This window comes from Pelophylax lessonae (genome assembly GCF_965119305.1).
Source record: "Pelophylax lessonae genome assembly, chromosome: 9".
NCBI lineage: Eukaryota > Metazoa > Chordata > Amphibia > Anura > Ranidae > Pelophylax > Pelophylax lessonae.
Window position 1 is genome coordinate 228,957,415 of NC_138776.1, and position 27,537 is coordinate 228,984,951.

At 44.6% G+C, this 27,537-nt stretch overlaps 1 protein-coding gene across 2 annotated transcripts in view; it reads right to left on the reverse strand.

Moving 5' to 3' along the window:
- Positions 1-27,537, reverse strand: part of SLC43A3 (solute carrier family 43 member 3) — a 242,619-nt gene that overhangs the window by 110,969 nt on the left and 104,113 nt on the right. For both annotated transcript variants that reach the window (XM_082268265.1, XM_082268266.1), the window contains exon 6: positions 23,810-23,949. In XM_082268265.1, the coding sequence (XP_082124391.1) occupies positions 23,810-23,949 (140 nt within the window). The remainder of the gene's footprint in view (positions 1-23,809; positions 23,950-27,537) is intronic.

Consider the following 27,537-nt stretch of genomic DNA (forward strand, 5'->3'; position numbering starts at 1 on the left):
CCGTAACCTTCCTGATCTTCAGTTTAATGGCTACAAGATCTCTATTTTTCCTGATTACTCGGCCTCCACTCAAAAGCAGCGGACAGCCTTTAATGCGGTCAAGAGAAGACTCCGTGACAAGCATATGGAATACAGTATGTTATACCCGGCTAAACGACGGATCCTCAATGATGGCAAAGCGCATTTCTTCCTCTCTCCTCAGGAGGCTGCCGACTGGTGGGCATGCTGGGCGTCTATTCTTGGCTCCTGAGCCCTGATGCTACATTTTTCTTTTTCGTTGGTTTGGGCCTAGGACTTCCACGGAGTTGGGGAGGTATTTTTTTTGTATGGTTTTTTTTTTGGTGTTCACATCCTTATCCTGCTATGTACTGATACTGCCGTCCGGACTCTGGCTATCCCTGGCTCCCCTTGTATTTTGTTTTTTCTCCAGCCTTGCTTTTTGGTTTTTGGACACTCTGGCATAGTTATGCCTTTTTGGGACATGGTTTTTGGGCTAAAGCTCTCTGCCAGTTCTTTTTTTGGGCAGAGAGCCGGGTGGGGGGGTGTGGTATGTTTTAGTTTTTTGCTTGCCGTTTTCCCTTTCCCCTATCTTCCCGTCCTTATCCCCTACTGTATTTATCCAAGCACTGATGTTTTTCTCTATTTGCATTCAGGTCACAGCGGTCGCGCGGCCCAGGTGGGTCCTCCTGGGATGTTCCTTGCTCACACGCTCCTCTTTTGCTGGTATGTATGCACTTGCTGGGAGGGATGGGAGTGTGTCCGGGAATGTAGACCCGTACGGTTATATACTTTTTGCCATATAACCCCTTCCTGGTCATGTCTTTGAAACTACTGACATGGAATGTTCGGGGCCTGAACTCCAAAGTCAAACGCTCCCTGGTCTTTGATTATATGAAGCGTACGAAGGCCAACATCCTCCTTCTGTAGGAAACCCATTTCCTACGAGGGCGTTAAAGCGGCCCCCTATTGCCCATGCTTTCCATGCCACGTATTCCTCCTACTCCAGAGGGGTCTCGACCCTGATCACTAGAGACTGCCCTGTACAAATTGTGGAGGTCAAAACTGATCGTTCTGGCTGTTACGTCATAGTGGTGCTCTCCTACCTGAACCAATTGTTCACAATTATTAATGTTTATTTGCCTCCGCCTGTGGAAGCACAGCGCCTGGATGATTGTATGCGGGATGCCCTTTCTATCACTCAGGGACATGTGGTGGTGGGGGGGATTTTAATGCTGTATTGGACCCCTCCCTCGACCGGCTGCATGGTTCTGTGCGCCCCTCCTTGTCCCTGGTGAACTGGGCTTCTACGTTCAATTTGACGGACGTGTGGCGTTGGAAATATCCCATGCGCAGAGAATATTCATGTCACTCTAGTTCACATGGCACCTTTTCTAGGCTCGACATGCTATTTGTTGCACCTGATCTTTTACCTTCAGTGACCTCAGTGCGTTACTTGCCTAGAGCGATCTCAAATCACTCCCCCCTGGAGTTGGATGTACTGGTAGCCAGGAAGCTGCAGCGGGCGGTCTGGCGCCGAGTGCCTATTGGCTGGTGGACCCGCTGGTGTTCGCCGAGTGCACATCCGCTATGTCTCACTTCTGGGGGGAGAATGGCGGGGAAACCTCGGACCTGGTCCGCTGGGACGCTTTCAAGGCTGTGCTGCGGGGGGCCTATATGAAGGGTGTCGTGGCCTTTAAGAGGGCCGTGGCGGCTAATATTGAGGAGGCGGCGGATGCTTTTGGTGACTCTGAACGGACCTATGTGTTGGACCCCACCCCTGACAATTACCGCCTATGGAATTCTGCTCGGCGTTCATATGAACTTGCTCTTACGGACAAAACGCAAAAGAGGCTTCTGTACCAGTCCCAGTGCATTTTTGAGTCAGGCGATAGGAATGGACGTCTGCTTGCCTTCTTGGCGCATCCCATCCCCGACCCTGTTACTATCCCCTTGGTGTTAGATGACCTTGGTCACTCGCGCTCTTCTACGGAGGAGATACTTCAGGCATTTTTATCCTACTACTCTGACCTTTATACGTCTCGTGCCCACTATACTCCCCCTGAACTGTATGAATATGTAGACTCGATATCATTTTGCAATTTGACGCGGACACAGAGCGCTTCTATGGACGCACCTATATCAGCGGAGGAGATTGTGCTTGCGATTAAGTCGTTTCCCAAACACAAGACTCCTGGCCCCGACGGTTTCCCAGTTGAGTGGTATCTCCATCATGGGGAATTGTTAGTCCCGCGCCTTCTGGCGTTATATAAGGCCATTTATGATGCGGGTCGATTACCTGATTGCCTGCGTGAAGCCCTTATCGTCCTGATCCCAAAGCCGAATAAGGACTTGCAGCTTTGTGACTCTTACCGTCCGATCTCCTTAATTAACGTGGAACTCAAAATTCTCTCCAAAATTCTTGCTTTACGGCTCAACAAGGTAGTTACCTCCTTAGTGGGGGTTGATCAAACGGGCTTTATTCCGGGCCGTTCGGCGTATACTAACATTCGTCGTTTATTTACCAACCTCCAAATTCCCTCCTCCTCTCCACTACCCAGGGTCGTGCTCTCTGGATACGCAAAAAGCGTTCGATTCGGTAGAATGGCCATACTTGTTCTATGTACTCGAAAAGTTTGGTTTCGGTCGGGTTTTCCTCACCTGGGTGCGGATCCTCTATGACCGGCCCTTGGCGAGCGTCTGGGTGAACGGTGCGGTTTCCCAACCTATACGCATACATCGGGGTACGCAGCAAGGATGTCCATTGTCCCCGCTCCTTTTCGCGCTTGCTATTGAACCCTTGGCGCAGCTCCTTCGAGACTCCACGGAAATTCAGGGTATGAGTATCGGGTCCCCCGAGGAACGTGTATCGCTCTATGCAGATGACATGTTGCTCTATTTGACTGATCCATTTTCTACATTGATGAAGGTCCTGGGTCTTATTCAAGGCTTTGGGGTCTTCTCTGGCTTCAAGGTCAACTGGTCGAAGTCTAGCTTGTTTCCGGTTGACCAGGACCTTCCCCTATCTTTGCCCCCGGGATGTCCCTTTCGCCTTACTATGTCCTTCCGATATCTGGGCGTTGTGGTGCAGCAGCCTCTTTCCTTGTATGTTCATAATAATCTTCTTCCCTGCCTAACTCTGTTTAGGTCTAAAGTGGAGCATTGGAAGCTGACTCTGGCGGGGAGGGTGAATCTGTTCAAAATGGTCATGTTCCCTAAGTTCTTATATATCCTGGCTAATTGCCCGCTCTTCTTCCCGAACAGCTTCTTTGCGGAGGTGGATTCCCTCATCTCTGCATTTCTCTGGTATCCTAAGACTCCGCGGCTGTCACTAGGTACCTTTCAACAACCAACCTCCCTGGGTGGCCTGGCTCTGCCGAACCTGCGCCTTTACTACCAATTGGTGTATGTCCATGGGTGGCTCTTCCCTCAGAGGGGCAACGCAGCTATGGCTGCGGAAACGGCGGTGGTTTACTCTTTTGAGACCCTGGTGAATCTTATTTATCGCCGCTCCGTTGTCCACTCTGAGGGTACAGCCCTTTTGGAATCCTCTCTTAAAATCTATGCTAGATGTGATGCTCTGCTGCTGGACTCTGGAGTGGGGTACTCGCCTAATCAGCCCCTTTGGTTCAATCCCAGTCTCCCCCACTTCCAGCAATTGGCAGATGCTGCGGCTTGGGCGGGAAGGGGACTTAAATATGCTCACCAGTTGTTTTCCGATGGGAGCTTCAAAACTTTCCGGCAGTTTCGGTTGGACTTTCAGACACCTAGCTCTTGGCACTACCACTACTTACAGTTGCGACACGGGGCCGCGGCCCAGTTTGGTGTGGCCCCTGTGTCCTTGGCTAACGCCCCATTAGAAAAGGAATTATTGTGCGAAATTCATACCAAATTGACTAGCTCCTATTATGGTGCTTTGATTTGTACTGTACCGTCCAGACTGGATGCCATCAGAGCTGGGTGGGTGAGAGATGTTCCAGACCTATCGGATGATGACTGGCAAGAGCTTTTACATACCTATTTTGCGACAGCTATTTCCGTAAGGGACAGGATGATACAGCTGAGAATCTTTCATCGCACTTACTATACTCCTCGAAGATTGTTTCTCATGAAACACAGACCCACAGCAGTATGCCATAAATGCAGTAAAGTGACTGGTGATCTGCTTCATATGTTGTGGGGATGTGATAAGATTAGACCCTTTTGGTCTCAGGTTACAGGTTTTTTGGCTACTCATTTTGGCCGCCCCAATATTTGTAACTCCAAATGGTGCATTTTAGGAATCTTCGAGGAAGTGGGTTTGCGCTCTAATCAAAAACAATTTCTCAGATTGTTATTATTCTATGCCAGGAAGACGGTGGTGATGCAGTGGACAAACACGTCTAGTGTTTCCTTGAATCTTTGGAAAAATATGGTCAACCAGGTTCTTCCCTTGTACAAATTAACGTATGAGGCCAGGGGTTGCCCGGCCAAGTTTACTAAAATTTGGGGAGACTGGGTTGATATGGTCGAGACTTGTGCTGTTGGAGAGGCTTAGTCACATAGTTACATAGTTACATAGTTACATAGTAGGTGAGGTTGAATAAAGACAATAGTCCATCCAGTTCAACCTGTGTAGGTGTGTGTGACTGTAATCATCTAACATAGCCCTCAATCTCCTGATCCTTGAGATGTAAGTCTAAGAGTCTTTTGAAAGTCACCATACTACCCGCAGAAACCACCTCTTGTGGTAGACAATTCCACAATCTTGTAGCCCTAACAGTAAAGAACCCCCCACGTTGCCTGAGGTTAAAACGCTTCTCCTCTAATCGCATTGTATGTCCTCGAGTCCTCATGCAATTCCTTCGAATGAACAGCTTTTCTTCTAAGCTGAGATCCCCATTAAGATATTTATAAATTGCTATCATGTCCCCTCTCAGACGTCTTTTCTCCAGGGAAAATAAATCGAGCGATTGCAGCCGCTCTTCATAGGTAAGGTCCTCCAACCCCCTAATCAGTTTAGTTGCCCTTCTCTGGACTTTCTCCAGCTCCAACACATCCCTCCTGAGGACTGGCGACCAGAACTGGACAGAATACTCCAGATGCGGTCGGACCAGAGTTTTATAAAGTGGAAGGATTATAGTCTTATCTCTGGAATACATCCCTTTCTTTATGCATGCTAATATTCTGTTGGCTTTGGAAGCTGCCGCTTGGCATTGCATGCTGTTGCCTAATCTATCATCAACTAAGACTCCCAGATCTTTCTCCATTTTTGATTCCCCCAAGGGTTCCCCTCCTAACGTGTATTGTGTTTTTATGTTTTTGGTCCCCAAGTGCAAAACCTTACACTTCTCCACATTAAACCTCATTTGCCATGTCGTTGCCCACTCCGTAATTTTGTCCAGGTCATTCTGTAGGATATCTGCTTCATGCTGTGCAGTTATTGCCCTGGCCAATTTTGTGTCATCTGCAAAAACTGATAACGAACTACTGATCCCTTCCTCAATGCTGTTTATGAATAAATTGAACAAGGTTGGTCCCAGGACTGAGCCCTGGGGCACCCCGCTTACTACCTCAGACCAGTCTGAGTATGCGCTGTTTATTACTACCCTTTGGACACGGCCTTTTAGCCAATTCCGTATCCAAGAGCAAACCCTGCTGTCGATACCTGCAGACCTTATTTTATAAATTAAGCGCTTGTGGGGAACTGTATCAAACGCCTTAGCGAAATCCAAGTACACCACATCCACTGGTCTCCCCCTATCTAGCTCACAGCTCACTTCCTCGTAGAATGCTAAGAGATTGGTTTGACAAGATCGCCCATTTGTAAACCCGTGCTGGTTACTACTGATGATGTTGTTGTCTTTAGCATACTCTACGATATAGTCCCTTATCATCCCCTCCAAAAGTTTACATATTATTGATGTCAGACTGACAGGCCTATAATTTCCCGGGATATGTCTCTGGCCCTTTTTGAATATCGGAATCACGTTAGCCTTCCTCCAATCCCCTGGTACATCTCCTGTCCTAATACTGTCAGCAAAGATCAGGAACAATGGTCTAGATATAACCATACTGAGTTCCTTGAGCACTCTCGGATGTACGCCATCCGGGCCTGGTGATTTGTTTGTGTTAAGTTTATCCAGTCTTTCCCTGATTTCCCCCTCTGTTAGCCATAGTGGCAAGTCCTGTGTATTACTACTAACCATACAGTCATGGTCAGTGTACCCTTCCTTTTCCTGCGTAAAGACTGACGAGAAAAAAGAATTCAGCACGGTTGCTTTTTCAGTGTCCTCTGTAACCATCCTCCCATCATCGCTAATTATGTGTGCAATATGCTCTGCCCTAGTTTTTTTGCTGTTGATATATTTAAAGAATTTCTTTGGGTTTTTTTTACTATCCTCCGCTATTTGTCTCTCAAAGTTGATTTTAGCCATCTTGATTTCGTGTTTACACTTCTTATTTTCCTCCTTGTATTGCTGGAAGGCCGATACGGTGCCCTCTGATTTATATTTCTTGAAGGCCAATTTTTTTCCCCTAATAAGTTTTTTAACGCTACGGTTTAGCCAGCCAGGTTTGGCTTTGTCTCTTCTAAATTTATTCCCCATAGGAATGCACTGCAAGATGCCTTTGCTTAATATTGTTCTAAAGCATTCCCATTTTTCCTCTGTGGTCAGTGATCCCAGGGTTTGGTCCCAGTTTACCCTTTCCATCAATGAGTACAATTTTGGAAAGTCTGCCCTTCTGAAGTTTAGGGTTCTTATGTTCCCCACTTGCCTTTTTATATTGTTATTTATACTAAATGTGATCATCCTGTGATCGCTAGAGCCCAGGTTATCCTGGACTCCTACCTCCGAGATTATGTCTGGGTCATTAGTGATCAATAGATCCAGGATAGCATTCTCTCTAGTAGGGGAATCCACCAACTGCGTCTGCTGGAGGAACGTGTGGGCATGGAGGACCTGTTTCTGGAGCTGTGCGCTGCCTGAAAGACCTGTGAGGTATGGTGCCTATTTTTCTATCATTGCTTGGACCCCTGTATCAGTGCTATTGTATAATGAAGATATACTTATATATTTGTATTGCTTACTTGACTATCCATGATTTCCTACCTCTACCCCCCCTCCCCCTCCCCCTCCCCCTCCCCTCCCCCCCTTTTGTATTCCCTGTTGAAATGATTTACGAGATTTATGTGACATGCACCTCGTTTGCTATGCTCGTTTTGTATCCCTGTTGGGTGCAGTGATTGCATTTATATCGCCTTTGCAGAGGGTGTCGTGTCTTCCTCTTGTATAACCGATGTGTTAATAAAGTTGAAGTTTAAAAAAAAAAAAAAGAAAGAACGCACCGGTGAGCTCAGCAACACCAAAAGACCCGGAAGACCATGGAAATCAACTGTGGTGGATGACCGAATAATTCTTTCCCTGGTGAATAAAACACCCTTCACAACAGTTGGCCAGATCCAGAACACTCTCCAGGAGGTAGGTGTATGTGTGTCAAAGTCAACAATCAAGAGAAGACTTCACCAGAGTGAATACAGAGGGTTCACCACAAGATGTAAACCATTGGTGAGCCTCAAAAACAGGAAGGCCAGATTAGAGTTTGCCAATAGAGTTGAGCGGACACCTGGATGTCCGTGTTCGGCGGGTTCGGCCGAACTTTAAAAAAAAGTCCGGGTCCGTGTCCCAGACTTTTGCCGAACTTTTCCTGGACACCGAACCCCATTGAAGTCAATGGGGACCCGAACTTTCAGGCACTAAAATGGCTCTAAAACACCAATGGAAAGGGCTAGACTGCTGCAAATGGCAGCAAAACGTAGTTAAGAGCATGGCAAGTGCTCTGCAAACAAATGTGGATAGGGAAATAACTTAAAACAACAAAAAAAAAACAGAAAAATAAAACAATGTTCTTCATCTCTGAAGGACGAGGCCCATATGGAGTAGGAGGGAGGTTGAGGTGGTGGTGGATGTGGCGGTGTCATAGGCGTGTGCACAGGGTGTGCCGGGTGTACCTGGGCACACCCTAATCACCTAGGGCACATAGCATTATCGCTCTGTTTGCCAGTGAGGAGATGGGAAAGATCTCCCTCGGACCTGCTCTGCTCTATTTCTCTTTGCCAGCAGGGAGAGTAATGTATCGGGGCCATGTACATGTAGGCAAACACATGCATGTGTATTTAATATAATATAATGCAATAGGCTGCGCACACCTATGGGCGGTGTAGGTGGAAGCGGCGGTGGAGGAGGACCAGGGCCGGATTAAGAGCATCATGGGCTTGGTGCTGAGGATTTTGAAGGGCCTTAAGGGCCGTGCCTTGGCATGCACCCAGAGGAGGAAGGGTGCAGCCATGCATGCCTAATTCCACATGGGATGCTGTCTCTGAAGCCCATAAACACATCCATGCATCGGCAACTGTCCCTCCTTGTCCGGCCTTCGTGCTGTGTGGGAGGTTCTGAGGGAGCTGCCTGGGGAAGCGAGCATAGAAGCCAGACTTCTGTGTTTACAAGTGACAGAAGAGCGGTAACAGTGAATATGGCCAACCCGGGGACTATATAAAGGTAGGGGCCTGGAGCTGCAGCTCCAATAGCCCCTACGTTAATCTGGCCCTGAGGAGGACGAGGTAGCCAACACTGCTTCTTTTCACAAATTTTAAATGAGGGTACACCCCAAAAGAGTGAGAAAGAGCAAAAATGGAACAATGGCTGGGTAAGGTCGGTATCCATCGCTATTCTGCACAAGGTAAGGAAAAGTCCCATGGGATCCATGCCTGGTACATTTTAGTGAATGTGAGCTTGTCCACATTGTCTCTGGACAGGCGGCTGCGCTTGTCTGTGATAACACCCCCAGCCGTGCTAAATACCCATTCAGATAATACACTGGCTGCAGGGCAAGCCAGCACCTCCAAGGCGTAAAGGGCAAGCTCAGGCCATGTGCCCAACTTGGAGACCCAGAAGTTGAAGGGGGCAGACCCCTCATTCAGTACGTCTAGGCGTGTGCACACATACTGCTCCACCATGTTGGTGAAATGCTGCCTCCTGCTAAGACGTTCCATATGAGCTGCTGGTGCTGCTGTTTGTTGTGGCGTGCTGACAAAGCTTTTCCACATTTTGGCCATGCTAACCCTGCCTTCTGAGGTGCTGGCGGTGCCCTGGTTGCGTTGGCGACCTCTTCCTCCTCCTCCTCCTCTGCCTTGTGCTTCCACTGTGGCCCCGCTGTCAGGTGGGAATGCCAGCAGCATCGCGTCTACCAGCGTGCGCTTGTACTCGCGCATCTTGCGATCGCGCTCCAGTGAGTGAATTAAGGACGGTATGTTGTCCTTGTAACGGGGATCCAGCAGCGTGGCCACCCAGTAATCAGCACAAGTTAGAATGTGGGCAACTCGGCGGTCGTTGTGGAGACACTGCAGCATGTAATCGCTCATGTGTGCCAGGCTGCCCAGAGGCAATGAAAGGCTGTCCTCTGTGGGAGGTGTATCGTCCGTGTCCTCTGTATCCCCCCAGCCACGCACCAGTGATGGCCATGAGCTGGCCTGGGTGCCACCCTGCTGTGAACATGGTTCCATCTCCTCCTCCAGCTCCTCCTCCTCATCCTCCAGAACTGTGCCCCTGCTGGACAATTGTGTCCCTGGCGTTTGTGTGTGCAGGAACCCACCCTCGGAGCCCCTTGCGAATGACTGCCCTGAAAGCCTTGGAAATGTTACCTCTTCATCTTCCTCCTCCTTCTCCTCATCCTGTGCCACATCCTCTTCCATCATCGCCCGAATTGTTTTTTCAAGGAGGCATAGAAGTGGGATAGTTAAGCTGAGAACGGCGTCATCGGCACTGGCCATGTTGGTGGAGTACTCAAAACAGCGCAACAAGGCACACAGGTCTCGCATGGAGGCCCAGTTATTGGTGGTGAAGTGGTGCTGTTCCGCAGAGCGACTCACGCGTGCGTGCTGCAGCTGAAACTCCACTATGGCCTGCTGCTGCTCGCACAGTCTTTGCAGCATGTGCAAGGTGGAGTTCCACCTTGTGGGCACGTCACATATGAGGCGATGAGCGGGAAGGCCGAAGTTACGCTGCAGCGCTGACAGGCGAGCAGCAGCAGGGTGAGAACGCCGAAAGTGCGCACAGACGGCCCGCACTTTCTGCAGCAGCTCTGACATATCGGGGTAGTTTTTAAGAAACCTCTGCACCACCAAATTCAGCACATGCGCCAGGCAAGGGATGTGCGTCAAACCGGCTAGGCCCAGAGCTGCTATGAGATTTCGCCCATTATCGCACACCACCAGGCCGGGCTTGAGGCTCGCTGGCAGCAACCACTCATTTGTCTGCTGTTCCATGCTCCTCCACAACTCCTGTGCGGTGTGTGGTTTGTCCCCCAAACAGGCAAGTTTTAAAACTGCCTGCTGTCGTTTACCCCTGGCCGTGCTGAAGTTGGTGGTGAAGGTGTTACGCTGTCTGGATGAGGAGGCGGTAGAGGATGAGGAAGCGGAGTAGGAGGAGTTAGGAACAGGAGGCAAACTGAAGCGCCCTGCAATCCTCGGTGGTGGAAGGACATGCGCCAAATTGCTATCCGCCTCAGGCCCATCCGCCACTGCATTTACCCAGTGTGCCGTTAGGGAGATATAACGCCCCTGACCGTGCTTACTGGTCCACGTATCGGTAGTTAGGTGGACCTTGGCACAGATGGCGTTGCGCAGTGCACACCTGATTTTTTCCCCCACTTGGTTGTGCAGGGAAGGGATGGCTTGCCTGGAAAAGTAGTGGCGGCTGGGCACGACGTACTGTGGGACAGCCACCGACATAAGGTTTTTAAAACTGTGCGTCTCCACCAGACGGAATGACAGCATTTCAAAGGCCAATAATTTTGAAATGCTGGCATTCAGGGCCAGGGATCGCAGGTGGGTAGGGGGGTACTTCCTCTTCCTCTCAAGTGTTTGGGAGATGGAAAGCTGAATGCTTCCACGGGACATTGTGGAGATGGTTGGTGACCCAGGTGGTGGTGTTGCTGACAGATCCTCTGTTTGCGGGGTGGCAGGTGCCGGTATCACTACAGATGTGGCTGGAGCGGCCGAGACTGCAGCAGAAGAGGAAGCAGGATGAGCCAGAGATGTTTCTTGGTTTTGAAGGTGTCTACTCCACTGCAGCTTGTGCTTTGCACTTAGATGCCTGATCATGCAGGTTGTGCTCAGGTTGAGAAGGTTTATGCCTCGCTTCAGGCTCTGATTGCACAGGGTGCAAACCACTCGTGTCCTGTCATCAGCACATTTTCTAAAGAACTTCCATGCTAGAGAACTCCTTTGAGCTGACTTTGGTGCGCTCGTTCCCTTGCTGCGTTGGGCAATGGTGGGCGTAGTGTCTAGGGCACGGCTGCTCCGCTTCTGCACCCTGCTCCCTCTTCTGCTGTGCTGGTGGCTCTGTGCGACCACCGCCTCTTCCTCCAAACTACTCAGGTCACCTGCATGACGTTCATTCCATGTGGGGTCGAGGACCTCATCGTCCTCCACATCATCTTCCACCCAGTCTTCACCCCTGCCCTCCTTGTCGGTCTCCACAATTCTGAACGCCGCAGCAGTTGGCACCTGCGTTTCGTCATCATCGGAGACGTGCTGCGATGGTCCTTGCATGTACTCATCTTGAGAAATAAGTGGTTGGGCATCGCTGCACTCAATCTCTTCCACTTCTGGGGCAGGGCTAGGTGGATGGCCCTGGGAAACCCTGCTGACAGAGTCCTCAAAAAGAACAAGAGACTGCTGTATGGATTGGAGCTCAGACTGCTTGCCTGATTTCCAAGGGGGTGAGGTGAAAGACGGTTGGACATTGGCTGCAGGTGCCAACTCTGACCTTTCTGCAGTAGACTGGGTGGGAGACAATGTGAAGGAACTGGAGGCACTGTCAGCAACCCAATCTACTATTGCCTGTACTTCTTCAGGCCTCATCACGTCTAGAGGCGCATTATGCCCTACCAAATACTGCTGCAGGTTCTGTCGCCTACTCACACTTGTGGAAGGTGTTTCACTTGTGCGTGTAGCTGGCACAGATCGACCACGTCCTCTCCTTGCAACAGGAGCTCTACCAGCAGCACCACGACCCAGGCCACGGCCCCTATTTGGCGATCTCCTCATATTTCTGTAATTTATGATCTTGCCCTAGAAAGGTGTTTATTGAATAGCGGAACAAAACAACAACAGTATCGCACGGGTGTATCTGACAGTCAAATATGCAAACTATGCCGCAATTTAATGTTTTTTACCCCAAAAGGGTGTATATTGAATAGCGGAATAGGAAAAAGGATAAAAAAACGGTGTATCTCACACGTACAAACACAGACTAGGCCCAGACTAAAATTTTTTGTACCCTAAGGGGAGGATGAGGAAGAGGAGTAGGAGGAGTTGGGAACAGGAGGCAAACTGAAGCACCCTGCAATCCTTGGCGGTGGAAGGAGATGCGCCAAACAAATTTAAAAGGTGTATCTCACACGTACCGGTACAGACTATCCCGCAATTTAATTTTTTACACTCAAACAGGGTGTATATTGAATAGCGGAATAGGAGAAATTTTACAAAACGGTGTATCTCACACGTACAAACACAATCTAGGCCCGATTACAATTTTTTGTACCCTAAAGGCAGGATGAGGAAGAGGAGTAGGAGGAGTTGGGAACAGGAGCAAAAACTGAAGCGCCCTGCAATCCTCGGCGGTAGAAGGAGATGCGCCAAACAAATTTAAAAGGGTGTATCTCACATTTACCGGTACAGACTATCCCGCAATTTAATTTTTTACACTCAAACAGGGTGTATATTGAATAGCGGAATAGGAGAAATTTTACAAATCGGTGTATCTCACACGTACAAACACAATCTAGGCCCCGATTACAATTTTTTGTACCCTAAAGGCAGGATGAGGAGTAGGAGGAGTTCGGAACAGGCAGGAGGCAGACTGAAGCACCCTTAAATCCTCGGCAGTATGAGATGCGCCCCAAAAATTGGAAAGGTGTATCTCACACGTACCAACACAGACTATCCCGCAATTTAACTGATCCCCAAAGGTTTTTATTGAATAGCGGAATAGGAAATATGATCAAAAAAAGTGTATGTATCTCACACGTACAGAAGCACACTAGGCCCCAATTACTATTGTTTGTACCCCTAAAAGGCTGGATGAGGAGTAGGAGGAGTATGGAACAGGCAGCACCCTCAAATCTTCAGAAGTATGAGATGAACCACAAAAACTTGGAAAGGTGGATCTCACACGTACCAACACAGACTATCCCGCAATTTAATTCATCCCCAAAGGTTTTTATTGAATAGCGGAATAGGAAATATGATCCAAAAAAGTGTATGTATCTCACACGTACAGAAGCACACTAGGCCCCAATTACTATTGTTTGTACCCCTAAAAGGCTGGATGAGGAGTAGGAGGAGTATGGAACAGGCAGCACCCTCAAATCTTCAGAAGTATGAGATGAACCCCAAAAACTTGGAAAGGTGGATCTCACACGTACCAACACAGACTATCCCGCAATTTAATTGATCCCCAAAGGTTTTTATTGAATAGCGGAATAGGAAATATGATCAAAAAAAGTGTATGTATCTCACACGTACAGAAGCACACTAGGCCCCAATTACTATTGTTTGTACCCCTAAAGGCAGGATGAGGAGTAGGAGGAGTTTGGAACAGGCAGCACCCTCAAATCTTCAGAAGTATGAGATGAAACCCAAAAACTTGGAAAGGTGGATCTCACACGTACCAACACAGACTATCCCGCAATTTAATTGATCCCCAAAGGTTTTTATTGAATAGCGGAATAGGAAATATGATCAAAAAAAGTGTATGTATCTCACACGTACAGAAGCACACTAGGCCCCAATTACTATTGTTTGTACCCCTAAAGGCAGGATGAGGAGTAGGAGGAGTTTGGAACAGGCAGCACCCTCAAATCTTCAGAAGTATGAGATGAACCCCAAAAACTTGGAAAGGAGGATCTCACACGTACCAACACAGACTATCCCGCAATTTAACTGATCCCCAAAGGTTTTTATTGAATAGCGGAATAGGAAATATGATCAAAAAAAGTGTATGTATCTCACACGTACAGAAGCACACTAGGCCCCAATTACTATTGTTTGTACCCCTAAAAGGCTGGATGAGGAGTAGGAGGAGTTTGGAACAGGCAGCACCCTCAAATCTTCAGAAGTATGAGATGAACCCCAAAAACCCCAAATATCATTCAGCTCTGCTGCATATTGAATAGTGGAATAGAAAAAAAGTGTATGATTTTTTAAACCACTCAAAAATAGCACATGTGAACTGAACACAGCAGAGTATGATCAGTCAGCACAGCACAGCTGAAGGAAAAACGCTGCACACAGTGCTTGATAGAAAAATACTTTTCTCCCTCCTCCTCAGTGGGCAAAAAAGATTGTGTTCACTGCACCCCAAACAAATTGTGTTCACTGCACCCCAAAAAGATTGTGTTCACTGCGCCCCAAAAAGATTGTGTTCACTGCACCCCACACACAGCAAAATGGATGTGGACCACTGACACCTGCCTATCTCCTATCCCACCCCACACAGCAATATCGATTGTAGTTTGTAGAACACAATGACCCTAAAAATCAGCAGACTCTCTCCCTAAAAGGATTGATAAGATCGTAGATCGGTCACTGCAAACCCTACCCCACACAGCAATATCGATTGTAGTTTGTAGAACACACTGACCCTAAAAATCAGCAGACTCTCTCCCTAAAAGGATTGATAAGATCGTAGATCGGGTGACTGCAAACCCCACCCCACACAGCAATATCTATTGTAGTTTGTAGAACACACTGACCCTAAAAATCAGCAGACTCTCTCCCTAAAAGGATTGATAAGATCGTAGATCGGTCACTGCAAACCCCACCCCACACAGCAATATCGATTGTAGTTTGTAGAACACACTGACCCTAAAAATCAGCAGACTCTCTCCCTAAAAGGATTGATAAGATCGTAGATCGGTCACTGCAAACCCCACCCCACACAGCAATATCGATTGTAGTTTGTAGAACACACTGACCCTAAAAATCAGCAGACTCTCTCCCTAAAAGGATTGATAAGATCGTAGATCGGTCACTGCAAACCCCACCCCACACAGCAATATCGATTGTAGTTTGTAGAACACACTGACCCTAAAAATCAGCAGACTCTCTCCCTAAAAGGATTGATAAGATCGTAGATCGGTCACTGCAAACCCCACCCCACACAGCAATATCGATTGTAGTTTGTAGAACACACTGACCCTAAAAATCAGCAGACTCTCTCCCTAAAAGGATTGATAAGATTGTAGATCGGTCACTGCAAACCCCACCCCACACAGCAATATCGGTTGTAGTTTGTAGAACACACTGACCCTAAAAATCAGCAGACTCTCTCCCTAAAAGGATTGATAAGATCGTAGATCGGTCACTGCAAACCCCACCCCACACAGCAATATCGATTGTAGTTTGTAGAACACACTGACCCTAAAAATCAGCAGACTCTCTCCCTAAAAGGATTGATAAGATCGTAGATCGGTCACTGCAAACCCCACCCCACACAGCAATATCGATTGTAGTTTGTAGAACACACTGACCCTAAAAATCAGCAGACTCTCTCCCTAAAAGGATTGATAAGATCGTAGATCGGTCACTGCAAACCCCACCCCACACAGCAATATCGATTGTAGTTTGTAGAACACACTGACCCTAAAAATCAGCAGACTCTCTCCCTAAAAGGATTGATAAGATCGTAGATCGATCACTGCAAACCCCTCCCACACAGCAAAATCGATCGTAGAAAACTGACCCTAAAAATCAGCAGACTCTCTCCCTAAAATGCCTACAACTCGCCCTGCCTAACACACTCCGACCTGTCCCTCAATTCTATCCGGACACAAATGATTTTTTTTCCTGTCTGTCCCTAATCAGCAGCCAGCACGTTGATGTGTGCTCTTTCCCTGAACTAAACAGCAGAATGACGCCGCAGCGGCGCTGCCTCGAACTTATAAAGACTTGGTCACATGCTTCAGACGGCCAATCACAGCTACTTATACATTTGTAGGCATGGCTGGGATGGCTTAGGCACACCAGTTAAACGCTTGTTGATTGGCTGTTGAAAGCCCGCCATGAAAAGCGTGCCAATGCATGCAAAACCCGGAAATAAAATGACCGAACACGGATTTTTACCCGAACATACAGTAAAGTTTTCGGGTCCATGTTCGGGTAACAAAAATACAATTATTCGGTACGAACACGAATAATACAGTCCGTGTTCGCTCAACCCTATTTGCCAAACAACATCTAAAAAAGCCTTCACAGCTCTGGAACAACATCCTATGGACAGATGAGACCAAGATCAACTTGCACCAGAGTGATGGGAAGAGAAGAGTATAGAGAAGGAAAGGAACTGCTCATGATCCAAAACATACCACCTCATCAGTGAAGCATGGTGGTGGTAGTGTCATGGCGTGGGCATGTATGGTTGCCAATGGAACTGGTTAAAAAATTTGGGGGAGCATACCCATGTATTTCCAAAGCTGCTGCAGCTATGAACCAAAAGACATGTATATTAAAAAAGAATAGCGCGCAAATGCAAAAGAAATTACTACCAAATCTGAAGAGAGTCCATAAATAAAAATGGGGGTTTGGTCCCACCATATGGCCATATCGTGCTCAAGCCCACTACTGCGTCAAAGTACCCCATTACCAGTGGGTCCTACACTATCCATGAAAAAGAGATGAATCCAGCCCTTCTAACCCTTGGAGACAACACTCCTTGCTGGGAAAAATGTGCAAATGCACTACAGGGGACTCCTCCTATATCCATCTGATGGTGGACACTGATTGAGTACAGGTGTATGTGGGGGGTGGGGAGGGCTGCTCAACCTCAACATGTCTTTTGGTTCATAGCTGCAGCAGCTTTGGAAATACATGGGTATGCTCCCCCAAATTTTTTGCCTGTTTATTATGTATTCGGTCTGACCAGACTATCGAGGTTGAGCAGCCCTCCCCACCCCCCCACATACACCTGTACTCAATCAGTGTCCACCATCAGATGGATATAGGAGGAGTCCCCTGTAGTGCATTTGCACATTTTTCCCAGCAAGGAGTGTTGTCTCCAAGGGTTAGAAGGGCTGGATTCATCTCTTTTTCATGGATAGTGTAGGACCCACTGGTAATGGGGTACTTTGACGCAGTAGTGGGCATGAGCACGATATGGCCATATGGTGGGACCAAACCCCCATTTTTATTTATGGACTCTCTTCAGATTTGGTAGTAATTTCTTTTGCATTTGCGCGCTATTCTTTTTTAATATACATGTCTTTTGGTTCAAAGCTGCAGCAGCTTTGGAAATACATGGGTATGCTCCCCCAAATTTTTTGCCTGTTTATTATGTATTCGGTCTGACCAGACTATCGAGGTTGAGCAGCCCTCCCCACCCCCCACATACACCTGTACTCAATCAGTGTCCACCATCAGATGGATATAGGAGGAGTCCCCTGTAGTGCATTTGCACATTTTTCCCAGCAAGGAGTGTTGTCTCCAAGGGTTAGAAGGGCTGGATTCATCTCTTTTTCATGGATAGTGTAGGACCCACTGGTAATGGGGTACTTTGACGCAGTAGTGGGCTTGAGCACGATATGGCCATATGGTGGGACCAAACCCCCATTTTTATTTATGGACTCTCTTCAGATTTGGTAGTAATTTCTTTTGCATTTGCACGCTATTCTTTTTTAATATACATGTCTTTTGGTTCATAGCTGCAGCAGCTTTGGAAATACATGGGTATGCTCCCCCAAATTTTTTGCCTGTTTATTATGTATTCGGTCTGACCAGACTATCGAGGTTGAGCAGCCCTCCCCACCCCCCACATACACCTGTACTCAATCAGTGTCCACCATCAGATGGATATAGGAGGAGTCCCCTGTAGTGCATTTGCACATTTTTCCCAGCAAGGAGTGTTGTCTCCAAGGGTTAGAAGGGCTGGATTCATCTCTTTTTCATGGATAATGGAACTGGTTCACTTGTATTTATTGATGATGTGACTGCTGACAAAAGCAGCAGGATGAATTCTGAAGGGTTTTGGTCAATATTATCTGCTCATATTCAGCCAAATGCTTCAGAACTCATTGGACGGCGCTTCACAGTGCAGATGGACAATGACCCGAAACATACTGCGAAAGCAACGAAAGAGTTTTTAAAGGGAAAGAAGTGGAATGTTATGCAATGGCCAAGTCAATCACCTGACCTGAATCCGATTAAGCATGCATTTAACTTGCTGAAGACAAAACTGAAGGGAAAATGTCCCAAGAACAAGCAGGAACTGAAGACAGTTGCAGTAGAGGCCTGGCAGAGCATCACCAAGGAAGAAACCCAGTGTCTGGTGATGTCTATGCGTTCCAGACTTTAGGCTGTAATTAACTGCAAAGGATTTGCAACCAAGTATTAAAAAGTGAAAGTTTGATTTATGATTGTTAATCTGTCCCATTACTTTTGGTCCCTTAAAAAGTGGGAGGCACATATACAAACTGTTGTAATTCCCACACTGTTCACCTGATTTGGATGTAAATGCCCTCAAATTAAAGCTGAACGTCCGCAGTTAAAGCACATCTTGTTTGCTTCATTTCAAATCCATTGCGGTGGTGTATAGAGCCAAAAAGATTCAAATTGTGTCGATGTCCCAATATTTATGGACCTGACTGTAGTTTTACAAATTCATGAAACTTTTGTCCCATAATGTTTTAACATTTGTTGAAAAAAAAAAGGTACAAGAATAATGTAAATTGTTTATGCCAAAGTAATGATACTGCATTTCTTTTACAGAAATGGCATCTAAAACCAAATAAATATGGAGGAAAACATACTTCTTGAAGAGCAAAGATAATATCAATAAATTCAAAGTTAAAAAAGAGATCTTCTCGGGAAGAAGATTGGACAAAGTTTTATACTTCATACTTATGACTGTTTTATCTTATGACTTTTTTTATCTTAAGTTTTTCTTTCTGAAAGAATAACATATTTCATAGGCATTGCATGAAGAAAGGATTCATCAGAAGAAACTCTATCTACTATAGATAAATCATTTGGGACTGAAACATTGTAATTTGTTCACATATACATTTTTCTTGATTATCCAATTATTCTGATATTAATGCTCATATTAAGTTAGGATTATCATTATTATTTAAATTTTTGATTTTCCTTATTCATATATTTGAACATTTTTTCACTGTCATTCTAGTTAACCACTTGCCGACCAGTCACTGGGACTGTACTGCGGCAAAGTGGCTCGATTCCGTCCAGCGACGTAGACCTACGTCGCTGGACTCCTCCCCTTCTGGGCGGAGCTCGCGTGCCGCCGGAGGTTCGCTCCCGCTGTTTTCAGTCACAGCGGGAGTCGGGCCAGGGTAGGAGCAGCGGCGATCGTTGGGGAATCGAGTGTGGAGATCCGCCCCCTTGTGTAAACACAAGGGGGCGGATCTCCTAAGTGACAAACAGTGACAGATTGCAGGGTTCAGCATAGCTGAACATGCGATCTGTCCCTGTGTCACTCAGTCACCTCCCCCCACACACGTTAGTAAGCACCAGGCATACATTAACCCCTCCCTCTCCAATGAAATTAACCCCTTCCCTGCCAGTGTCATTTTTACAGTAACAGTGCATATTTATAGCACTGATTACTGTAGTAATGTCACTGGTACCCCCAAAAGTGTCAAAAATGTCAGTCAAGGGTCCGATCTGTCCGCCGCAATGTCGCAGTCCCGCAAAAAAAATTGCAGATCGCCGCCATTACTCGTTAAAAAAAAAAACACCAAAAATTACAGAAATATTTCCCTTAGTTAGTAAACGCAATAACTTTTGTGCAAACCAATCAAAATACTCTTATTGTGATTTTTTTACCAAACATAGGTAGCAGAAAACAAATCGGCCAAAAATTTAAAAAAATTTTGATTTTTACATTTTTTTTGGGAGGAATTTCATATAAAAAAATGTGAAAGAAATTGTTATTTTTTCAAAATTTACGCTCTTTTTTTTGTTTATAACGCAAAAAGTAAAAATCGCACAGGTGATCAAATACCACCAAAAGAAAGCTCTGTTTGTGGGAAAAAAAGGACGTAAATTTCGTTTGGGTACGGCGTCGAACGACCGCGCAATTGTCAGTTAAATTTGCACAGTGCTGAATCGCAAAAAGTGGCCTGGACGTAAGACAGCAAAATCTTCCGGTGGTAAAGTGGTTAATAGAACATAACGCTCTTAAAAAAGAAAAATAGAAAGTTATGACAAGTTTTAGAATGTAAAGTATATTTCCAAAGAGCTAAAATAATATTTAAGCACAAATATGGAAATATATTATTACATAATTTAGTTATTATTATTATTATTACTCATTATTGATATCAGTCATCATTATTTTATACATATTTAAAATCTATATAATTATTTTAGAAATTTGAATAGATAAATCCAAGAGGAGCTAAAGTAAGAAGAAAATAGTTTAGAAGGAGAAATATTTCTGGCTGGTTCAGTTCTGAAGAACATTATGTCCGATCATTTGTTACAAGGTTGCGTATATGAGATATGAATGATGTGTGGATTTATTAATAATTTAATATGATTAATCATAATTCAGGGGGAATTGTTCGATAATTATTCCAAATCCATAATTTGGCACTTATTGGAATTATATCATATTCACGGCAAGCTTGCAAAATATATTTGGTCTTATGATTAATCATAATATTAATATATGTGAATGACCTTGATCAGGTGATTAGTGATGAAGTTCTTCAGCTGAGGCAGTAATATGTCAGATATTTCTGGTGTATGTAGCTAGTTGGAGGATGAAATAGAACATATCTGGTATAGAATGTCATGGGAAGTCAAGAATAGAGAGGATCTATGTAATACGAGGAATAATACATATATTTGTTTAAATACTGTTAGTTGGAATTAGTGTAATCTCAGCCATAATTAATAGTATTTGTATGTATTTACTTAATGTTGTAAAAGTTGGTAATATGTGTTACTTAAGTAGCTCTTTGGTTATATGACATAACATGACATTAGCCACATTACAAGAACAAGAATAGAGTGTTACATGTGGGCTTGTCCATATATGACTTAAAGCGGAGTTCCACTCAAAAGTGGAACTTCCCCTTATCTGTCTCCCCCCCCCCCTCCGTTGCAACATTTGCCACCTTTTGGGGGGAGGGGGTACCTGTTTTTGACAGGTACCCTGTACCCACTTCCGTCGAAAGTTTGGCCCCTCCTCCTCCCTCCTCCTTCCTCTGCTTCCAAGCTGGTAACTGAGCATAGCCCGCTTAACACATGCACAGTAGGAATCCTGCTGTGAAGCCGCAAGGCATCACTGCTGGGCTCCCTTACCGGCAATGGTGGCAGCAGCATCCAACAGCCAATGGAAACATCGGCTGCAGTGCCGACATCGCTGGATTTCAGGACAGGTAAGTTTCCTAATATTAAAAGTCAGCAGCTACAGTATGTGAAGCTACTGACTTTTAATTTTTGGAGGGGGAGGCCGGAACACCGCTTTAAAGAATTTAGTAACTCCTCTTGTATAGACATAGCTGAAGTTAGCAGAAATTATGTAAGATTACTAATTTATGTAAAATATATAGCCAAGAGCAGGGCCGCCATCAGGGGGGTACAGCCAGTACTCCTGTATGGGGCCCTGGCATATAGGGGGGCCCGGACAGCAGGAAGATCGGTAGGATGACAGCATACCTCCCAACCTGGGCAGGACTGTCCCTCTGTCCCGCTGTACAGAGGCTTAGTCCGGCATAATTCTGGGGATAAATGTTACCTTCTAGCTCAGAAGGACCTGCAGCAGTGGGGACATTTAGAACAGCCAGGGATTGGCTAACAAACTAGCTTGGTGTGCACTATGCAGCCACAATGAGAGACTGCACCTGTCAAATTCATGCTGTGATGTCGGTAATGGGTGGGACTGCTACTCAGACCCGCCCCCTGTGTCAACAACACGTGCATAGGGAAAAAGGAGAAGGAAGATATGGGAGCCAGCAACAGAAAGGTATTTTAGAAAGGTAATCATGTGGAAGATGGGGGACCTTTGGGGAAGATGAAGGCAGAGGAGAGGTGTGTGTGTTGCAGAGGTTGTAGCAGCTGGGAAGAGGTGCAGTACAGAGGCATTTACGTACATTCGCTACTATGTACAGCTTGGTATGGCACTACTCCCGATTTTTAACATTGGCCTCAATGGGAAATCTTGGTCAGCTTGGTATAGCACTACTCCCAATTTTTAACATTGGCCTCAATGGAGAATCTTGGTCACCTTGGTATAGCACTACTCCCGATTTTTAACATTGGCCTCAATGGAGAATCTTTGTCAACTTGGTATGGCACTGCTCCCTGTCTAACATTTGCATCTATGGGAAATCTTGGTCAGCTTAGTAAGGCACTACTCCCTATCTAGCACTCTCCTAAACCCTGTGCATAATGCACTCCAGAACCCTGCATTCTGTATCTAGCATTCTCCTGAAAGTATTCATGACCCCTGCACTCTGTATGGAGATGGGGTTGTGAATTTGTGGAGGGATTTTGGGGGGTTGCGCAGTGAGGGGTGAATGGGAGGGATTTCTGCTAGGAAGAGGGATTGGGGGAGGGGGTGATAACATAATTTAGATATTTTCGGTGGAGGGGGGGGGGGCCCTGTCAGGTAGGCTGTATGGGGCCCCAGGATTTTTAGCGGCAGCCCTGGCCAAGAGATCCATATTCAGGGGGTCACACATGAGGAGAAGTCACACACTAGGAGAGATCACACACACATCACAGACACATACTAACACAAAGACAGTCCATATATTTTTTTGACAACCTTAAACAGGTGCTTTCTCTCAGAAACCTAAAGACGTAATTTCCTGCTTCTTCTTGTAGATGCTGCTTGGAGTAGAAGGACATGGAAGGGCACACATGCCATGATTTCAAGCTTGATACATTTTTCATAAGTATTGCTTTTATTTCTTATATTTTTACCTACAATGAACTGAACTGTTGTACTTATGATGCCAACTGTGTGACAATAAATTCACACTTTGTTTTTAAGTCAGTCTGGTTCTCAATACTAATCATCCAGTAACTCCTAAAGATACTAAAATATTAGATATCTTCAATATTTTTCACTGGAAAGGTCCTTTAAAACAGATAGTCGAGGCATCAGATTGAAGCCTTGTTAGTCGTTTTGCTCCAAGGTGTGTAATTGGAACCTGATATTGATGCAGATAATGAGAAAGATCAAGTCATCCACAGATGAGGGTGAATCTCTGCCATGCAGCTCATCCTTAACTCAATCAGGCAGTCCTTGCCAAAGAGCTGTTGTTGGGGCCTTATCCAGGCCAACTTGGATGCCAGGGTCTGAAACTGTATGGACTATTGACGGACAGCAGAGGAGGCACATTTGTCATCAAACATGTGCCAAAAGACAGTCTGAAACTTGGAAAAGTCATAAATCAAAAGATCGTCTTCCCAGAAGGGAAAGACCCAAGTCAGGGCATCAGTGGCAAATAGAGAAATCAAAAAAAGCCACCTTGGCTTATGTTATGACACTAGCAAAAGCAGATAGGATCTGTGCTGTTCTTGTTAAGATCTGCTACATTATTCCCTGCCCAAACAGACTACTGGTATGTAGCCCAGTCATGGTTAGCCCTATTCCAAGAAGTCAGAATAAAGGTCACAGATCCAGAGAAAAGAAGAAGCATCAAAGTAGCATTTGCCAATGGGGAGTTATAGGGGGCATTCAATGAGCTAAGTATTCACTATAATTTCATTCATTTTCAAATATCACTGTTTAATACTCACCCATAGTTATACCCAACAGGCAGAGGGTATGGAATGTGATCTTTTGGCAATAGAAAAAGTGTTCTCAGAATATGAATACCACTGCAGCACGAAAGGAAGATGAAGGTAGTTCTCAGTGAAATTCCTGCTTGGTACAGAACCTACAAGAAAAATATAAGTTATAAAACAGCCTGGCTGAAAGGGAATGATTGAATAGATCAATTAATTAATAATTATAAATACATTATTAAACAAATGAAAAAGCACATAAAATAAAAAATGAGCATGGATTAATAATTATATTATAAATTCACAAATAAGTACAAAAACAGGTAAATTAACAAAAGATAGGAATAAATCTATATACAGTATCTCACAAAAGTGAGTACAATTTTGACATGTTCACTTAGGGGTGTACTCAGTTTTGTTGCCAGCAGTTTAGATATTAATGGCTGTGTGTTGAGTTTTTTTGAGGGGACAGCAAATTTACACTGTTATACAAGCTGTACACTCACTACTTTACATTGTAGCAAAGTGTAATTTCTTCAGAGTTTTCACATGAAAAGATATAATAAAATATTTACAAAAATGTGAGGGCTGTACTCACTTTTGTGAGATACTATATATATATATATATATATATATATATATATATATCTATAGAACCACTGGGGAAAAAAATTGTGCACCAGCCAACTGTAAATGCTTTGCTCCCTCTCACTCTTCCAGATCTGATCACAAATTTTTGTTCTTACAAAAATGAAATAGATCTATTTGAGTAAATTTAAAGATGTCTTTTTGCTTAACCACTTTAGAGCCGCCTGCTGCAGTGCCGCTCCTGGGCAAAGCGACGTTATACTATGTCGCTCGCATAGGAGATTCTAGGGAGTGAGCGCGCGCCACTGGTGATTCTGCTTTGACAACGCCCATTATAGGCGGGCGAAACACGTCGACGCACTTCCTGGCAGGCTGTCATCACACGACGTCACTTCCTAAACCACCGTGGAATGCACGCCGGCAGCGTACCCGGAAGCGGAACGGTTTGCTGTGACCACAGTTTGTGATACAACGCTGATACTTGATTCACGATTGTGAGTAGTTTGTACATTTTTTTAATACAATAAATACTTTCACTATTTGGCTTCTTTCCCCTTTCTTTGAGCACCTGAGCAAGGAGATGCTGTAGAGGAGGCTGGAGGAGTCTTGGAGATCCTGCATATCTATCTATTCCTACTGGTTGTTCTGTGATATTCACTGCAGATTTGAGGCTGAATTATAGATGTCAGTTCTGTCCCACACTATCTCGGTGATATGGCTAACCTTCCACTATCTCCATTTTATTTGATGTTCCAATCGCATGGTACTCTTTGTACTGATTCTACTTTTTTACTTTTCAAGCATGTCTGAACTTGGTCTCTACTTTCTACTACTACCATCTTCTTTTGTTTATACATCCTTTGTGCTTAAGGCGCATTATGTATAACCTGCATGCATCTTACAACATCTCTGTATTTGGGGTTTCTTCCCCCACCTTTTCCACACTCTACTGAATTCTCCCTATATATTTGCAAACAGGGATGTAGACTGGTTCTTTTCCAGTCTACAATGTTTTGCACAATGGGGACTCCCAATTCCTAGGCACCATGCTTTTCTCTGCACACTACCTATGGGTGACTCTGCTAATATTCTTGCTACTCACACAAACTTTATAGCTTCATCCATATTCTTATTTGACTCAATACAGGGTCCTCAACCATTCCCCATACTCAGAGAGCCCATATATTAGGACTATCTATTCTCTGATATCCGAATACTACTTATCTTCTCAGAGACACACAGACGGAGATTACTCTGATCGTATGTATATCTATGGCCTTTTACGTTTTAAGATAATGACACCTATCTCCTAATCTTGACATCGAACATATATATTTTATTTATTCTCCCGTCTTAGACGCCCTTTATGCTTGGCTGATCATCTGGGATCCTGGAGGGAGTCCTCAGGATAGGTGCGGCCTTTTATCGCTGCTATAGTCATTCCCACCCTGCTCTTCAATCACCATTCAATCCTTTGAACCCGACATGGAGGTATATTTTCCTTATGGCAGGACACATGGCCGGGAGAGTGTTTGACTAGCAGTCCTTTAAAACCATGAGTTACAGGTTGCCTCCCTGTTTTCGTTTTTATCCTCTTGTGGTCGCTTTTTCTTTTTCTCATCCTGTCTAAGATGTCCTTATATGGTACGTATGAATTTCTCTATATAAATTTTGTGAACAATGTATCTCATTTTTGGTGTAACAGACACGTTGTACATTGAAATTATGAAAATATGCAAATATAAGCGATTATGATATTACTGCTTTGCATTGATTATAATGTTTCTTACACCTTTTAGTCTGAGACTTTCCTTTTTTGGACCACTGAGAAAGGTGATTGACCGAAACGCGTCTGGTCTCTTGCAGGACATCTCAGCCATTCCTAGTTTCTGTGACGTATTTCTCTGGCCACATGTTTTTAATGTTTTTTGTACATTTTCTTGTTTTGCTTCTTTGTACGATTTTGAAATTTGTATATCTTTGTAATAAATATTGATACTCGTATCACTCAAGTCCTGGTCATTGCCATTTAAAGTCCCACCCTCTAGGGGATTCATTTCTTTGGTGAATTATATTTTAAGTCTGGTGAGTGCATCCCCAAAAGGGGTTTTCTTTGAAGGCACTTCGGCACTTGTGTGGAGCACTACAAGCACTTTATCCAGCACATATATATATTCCAAGTTGATTTTGATTTTGGACTGCACCTTATTTAGCACTTTTTTTGCACAAGAAGTTTTTAGACAATTATTGCAAAGTAGATGCACTATTATTTTTAATGCACTTTAACAATAATTATTATTATTTATTTTATTGGATGAATCTGGACATTTATTGATCTAGCACAGTGCATTTTATTATTATAACGTTGATTGTTTTATATTTGATACACTAAGGAAGACACAATGAGTCGGCGCACGACAGAAGAGATCTCAGAAAAGACTCTGACCAAGCCTACCAATGTCAGAATCGCAGCAAGACGTCTTAAGATATAGGAAGATGCTGAAGAAAAAAGGGGGTCTCACTACTTATAATATATAGACAGACCAGATAATTAAATCAGAAGTCAGCAGGTATACGAAACATATATGATCCAACTCTTGCAAACTAATCCGATTCCTTTAAAATCCTTAAAAAATCCCTATATCTGTCTGAGGTGTATGAAGGTGCGAAGTAAATCCTACTTGTAGACAACTTTCATCAGGTCAATCTATAAACAAAGGAGGTATACGACGACATATATAATGCAAATCTTTAAAAACATCCAAATCTGATTCCTTGACACTAATTAAAAATTCTAAAATATTAATTCCCAGTAGAATAAAAAAGCCTCCTTTTCTAAAAACGACACAAAAGATAAAATGACCTTGATAATCGCAACAGCCAACTGAATCGCAGTAATAGTGTGCTAATTCACAAATGGTGCATGTGTGACCAAATAAATATATATATATATATATATATATATATATATATATATATATATATATATAAGTGCTATGATGAATCAATAAATAATATAAAATAATCAAAATATCAATAAATATCTAAAAGGTGTATAACAAATTCGTGTGTAATCCTGATAAATAATTTAAAGTGCATATATCAATCTGGTGCAGTGATCAAAAATAAACATATATCAATAATTCTCTGTG